Source organism: Rhinolophus ferrumequinum, chromosome 2 (genome assembly GCF_004115265.2).
Source record: "Rhinolophus ferrumequinum isolate MPI-CBG mRhiFer1 chromosome 2, mRhiFer1_v1.p, whole genome shotgun sequence".
Lineage (NCBI taxonomy): Eukaryota > Metazoa > Chordata > Mammalia > Chiroptera > Rhinolophidae > Rhinolophus > Rhinolophus ferrumequinum.
The window spans coordinates 103,741,848-103,746,556 of NC_046285.1; the positions used below are offsets into that span (position 1 = coordinate 103,741,848).

General features: G+C 49.0%; 1 protein-coding gene across 1 annotated transcript; it reads left to right on the top strand.

Annotated features, from left to right (window-relative positions):
• Nucleotides 1-1,996: 1,996 nt before the first annotated feature.
• Nucleotides 1,997-2,347, top strand: LOC117037331 (bolA-like protein 2). Its single transcript, XM_033133299.1, has one exon. The coding sequence runs from the start codon at nucleotides 2,049-2,051 to the stop codon at nucleotides 2,307-2,309; it is 261 nt and encodes an 86-aa protein (XP_032989190.1). The 5' UTR covers nucleotides 1,997-2,048; the 3' UTR covers nucleotides 2,310-2,347.
• The last annotated feature ends 2,362 nt before the right edge of the window (nucleotides 2,348-4,709 follow it).

Sequence of the window (4,709 nt, forward strand, 5' to 3'; positions counted from 1 at the left end):
GTTCTCCCGCAGGACCTGAGAGCCAAGGTTCCCCTTCGCAGGAGCAGCGTGTGCGAGCAGGGTCTGAGCTGCGGTCTCCTTGCTGCAGAGACCCACAAGCATTCACGCACAGCCTGTCGTCACCGTGGCCTTGTCCTCTATCCAGGCAGGCTGTGTGCGGGGCCACTCAGTTTAAATGCAGCTCAGCGCAATTATCGCAGAGGTTCTGAATTTCCAAGGAGCATCAGAATCGCTCGCAGGGCCTGTTAAAACACAGATGGCTCCCCTGCTCCCCTCCCAGAGTCTATGATTCAGTGGGTCTGGGCGGGCCCCAGATTCTGCATTGCTAACGCGCTTCCAAGCAAGAGTGAGAGGTCGGTCCAGGCTTCAGGGGTTGGGAACCACTGGTGTGTGTGAACCTGGGATGGCGTCAGGTGTGGGCCACGTCCTGGTTCCCACACCATCTCGTAATGGCAGGAAAAGGTGAGGAAGAGTGGCCTTCTCCTCCCTCCCTGCCCTCGCCTCCCCTGACCTGTCCTCCCCAGCCACCTCCACGAGCAGTAGCCACGTCCTCCACGACTCTCTAGCCTTCTTGTGCTCAGATGGCCCATTTGTCTTTCCCGTGTGTCCTCAGTCAGTGCTTTATTCATGGGGTAGAGGGTCATTGAACTGTTGTTCACAGGAGCAGACATGTCCACAAAGAGAGGTCGTTCCTTTTCCATTTTTCCCCGTTCACACTGAGCTTTCCATTTGGAATTATTTTGCTCTACGCGGGGTTCTGGGCTGCACTGCATCCACCCAAATTCCCATGTTGAACTCCTGACCCCCAGGACGCCAGAATGTGTATGTAGAGATGGGCCTTTAAAGAGGGGATGAAGGTAAATGAGGTCACCAGCATGGGGCCCTGCTCCAATAGGACAGGTGTCTTTATAAGAGGGGATCAGGACATGCACAGAGGGAAGCCCGCATGAGGACAGGGAGAAGACGACCGTCTACACGCCAAGGAGACAGCACTCACAGCAACCACCCCTGCTGACACCTTCACCTTGTATTTCCAGCCTCCAGAACTGTGAGGAAGTAAGTTTCTGTTTAACGCCCCCATCTGGTGTTTTATTATGACAGCCCGAGCAGACAAAGACAAACTGTTTGCATTTCTGTGTCCCACTGGATCAAAAACTCCTTCAGGACAGGAACTGTGTCTTTTTATCCTTGGATTCCGAACCCTTAGCATGTGCCTGACACAATCAGAGAGCATAACAATGATAATGATAATAAAATAAGAGTAAGAACTATCATTTATTGAGCACTTACTCTGTGCCAGGCCCTTTGCTCAGCACTTTACATGTAATCCTCACAGCTATTATGTAGGTACTACAGCAGTCTCCCTTCTACAGGGAGGCTCCGGAGAGGGCACAGAGACATGAGGAAACTTGCCCACAGACACACAGCTCGTGAGTGATGCCCGGGTTGGGCTGAATACTGACCCCCAAAGAGATCCGTGTCCTAACCCCTGGAGCCTGTGACTGCTACTGAAGAGACCCTGAAAAGGTGATCAGTTTACAGATCTTGATATGGAAGATGGTCCTGGATTATCCCGATTTGCTCTAAATGCCATCACAAGTGTCCGCACAAGAGAAAGGAGAGGGAGATTGAACACAGACAGAAGAGCGGAAGGCAGCGGTCACCAAAGCAAGATGCTACACTGCTGGCTTTGAGGATGGAGGAAGGGGCCACAAGCCAAGGGATGCAAGTGCCTCTATAATCTGGATGAGGCAAGGAATGGACTCTCCCGTAGAAACCCCGGAGGGTGCTCAGCCCTGCCGACACCTCCAGCCTCCAGCACCATCCGCGTGTGTTACAGCAGCCACGGGAAACTGACACAGTGGAGAAAGGACTGAAGCCTAGCTAGTCTGCCTTCAGAAACTGAAGTTTAGTTTTGTTAAGATTTTTAAAGCACTATTTCTTTAAGATTTTAAGACTTAAAACTTTTTGAATGAGGTAAAACTTCATACGGAGTCCGAGCTGGGGTTCTGTCCCCGCTGGGCCGTTGCCCCCGCCGGGCTGCCGCCATGGAACTCAGCACCGAGTACCTCCGGGAGAAGCTGCAGCGGGGCATGGAGGCAGAGCACGTGGAAGTGGAGGACACGACTCCCAACCGTTGCGCGTCCAGCTTCCGAGTCCTGGTGGTGTCGTCCAAGTTCGAGGGGAAGCCGCTGCTCCAGAGGCATCGGCTGGTGAACACGTGCCTAGCCGAAGAGCTCCCGCACATCCATGCCTTTGAGCAGAAAACCCTGACTCCAGAGCAGTGGGCCCGTGAGCGGCAGAAATAAGGGACCGGCACCTGCACGGCCATTAAATTATGAATCAGGGCCAAAAAAAAAACAAAAAACTTCATACAGTGAAGTGTACGATACATTTGGACAAATTTAAACACCTATGTAGCCCCCACCGCAGTCAAGACATAGAACAGACCCATCCCCCCTTTCCAGTCAACCCGTTTCCTGTTCAGAGGCAGCCACTGTTCGGATTTCTACCACCATGGGTGAGTTCTGCCTGGCCCTTCATATAAATAAAAGCATACAGTATATAGTGTGTATTCATAGTTGTTGCTTTTCATTCATCCATGGTTTGAATATACCTCAACTTGTGTATCATTTGTTTAGTGTCCCCAGGAGGGGATTTTAAACATCTCCTGCACTATACAAATCAAACTAGAGATAAACACAAGGCGTGGTGCCAGATGGGTCACGTGCATGGGGTTTGTCACAAGGTTGAAATGAGACAACCTACACAAGTCCAGAGTGACGCGTGGGACAGGCACATGGTTAGTGCACATGGAAAGCTTGTTTTCATCGCCCTCAATACACGGGAGCTCTTTTGTCTGAAAAGTAAGCAGCTTTGGAACACGTGGACACACAGTGATATTTTATGAACTGTTGGGGAGGAAAGATTCTCCCTCCTACAGGTTAAATAGCCGGGTCTATGGAATAAACTAACAGCAGGCAGATTAATGGCAACAAAGGTGTACAAATGCATTCATTTTTTAATATTATGTGCATGCAGGCATCACAGGGAAAAAATGGTGAATACTCAATAAATTGGTGAGATTTGAGAGCTTACATACCGTCTTAATGGGGGAAGAGTAGGGAGGACGTAGCCAACTTAGGGGAGAGCGAATGACTTTTAGGAGAGATGAAGGGGCCCTTAGAAGCCTAGATGGGAGGTGCGCTAGTTTGTGACACAGTTTATCTGGGTGTGGTCTCCTCTCCTGTGACAAGAGTCAGTCTTCCCTGGTGGATGACATTCCTGGGGAAGGCATTTGTGACAATGAGTTCCTTTTGGAGGCTCTGGCTTTGGGAAGTTCAGGGGAAGCCTCTCCCTGAATTTGCTGTTTTTCCATTGCTTATGCTCCAAAGAATAAACATGCCAAAGTGACATATTTTGGAGTAACATGTCCTGAACGCCTTCAAAATCCTATTTCTTTTACTCCTGCTGAAATCTCTTATCTGCTATTTATGTCCTCCAGCCACCCAAGTACAATGCAGTGTCTCACAGACCAGTCCTCCAAACTCTGCTTGGGATACAGTGGTCTACGCTGATGTTTCTCACCAGTGAACAGCTCTCCCTTCCACGATGGCAGGTTACACACAGTCATTCAGGAAAGACCACTTGGGGAAAAACAGCCCCAAATCTCTCTCTCTCTCTCTCTCTCTCTCTCTCTCTCTCTCTCTCTCTCTCTCTCTCTCTCTCGTTTAGTGAATTTGCCTTTGGAGTTATTTTTCAAATCTCGAAAAACAGCCAAAGAATCCTATACACAATTGGAGTTTCGAGAGTGATTCCTTGTTTTTGAAGGAGTGTAATTTGTTTATTGGTTGCAGGAGTTCCTAACTGCACTGAGTTTGCCGCGCTGCTTTCGACCATGGCTGCACTGCTTTCCTTCATGTGACAATCGGGGGCTGCTCGAGCATTGCCTCCCTCTGTGCCTCCCATCTCAGGCTCACAGAAAGGGGTTCTCAGCCTCTCCCCCCTGGAAATGCACGTGTATTTGCGGTGTTATAATAAACCCCAGTGAGCTCCCCTCCTATACAAGAGCCAAAACATTAGCGAGACTTCACATCCACTTGTGTCCCTGCCGCTTCACAGGCATGCATATCCTGGCACTTGTGTTTAGTCTTTTTTTCAATCACATAGTTTTATCCTATATATGTATTCCTAAAAACATACTCTTTAGTTTTCGTTGTTTTTTTTACTTTCGGCAAAAGTTTTCATGATGAATACAATTTTCTAAAATTCATATTTTTCACCCAATGTTTTAAATTGCCAAGACTTATTCATATGGTTGTGGATGGTTGTAGCTAATTCTCTCTTACGGCAAGATGATATCGCATCCCGCGACAGTGGCACAGTTTGTTTAGCCACCGTGCAGTTGGTGGACAGTGAGTGAGCTCCAGGCTTTTGCTGTTCCTAACAGTGCTGATTAGAGAGGTTCTTCTGCATGTTTCCTGAGAGATGTGGACAGGCGTTTCTCTTCCGTGCGTGCCTGGTGTGACTGTCCAACTTCACGAGACAAAGTAAACACTTCCAAAGTGGCCGGGCCCATTGTGCGCTCCCAACAAGCCGTCTTGATGTAGTCCCCACTGCAGTCAAGACACAGGAAAACAGGGATTATTCGGTAAATGGAGCTGGAGAAAAGTGCTTTTCGCATGGAAGACATGAAACTGGACCCTGAT

Coding starts and splice junctions, on each gene's coding strand:
- LOC117037331 (XM_033133299.1), top strand. CDS start 2,049: ATGGAACTCAGCACCGAGTACCTCCGGGAGAAGCTGCAGCGGGGCATG.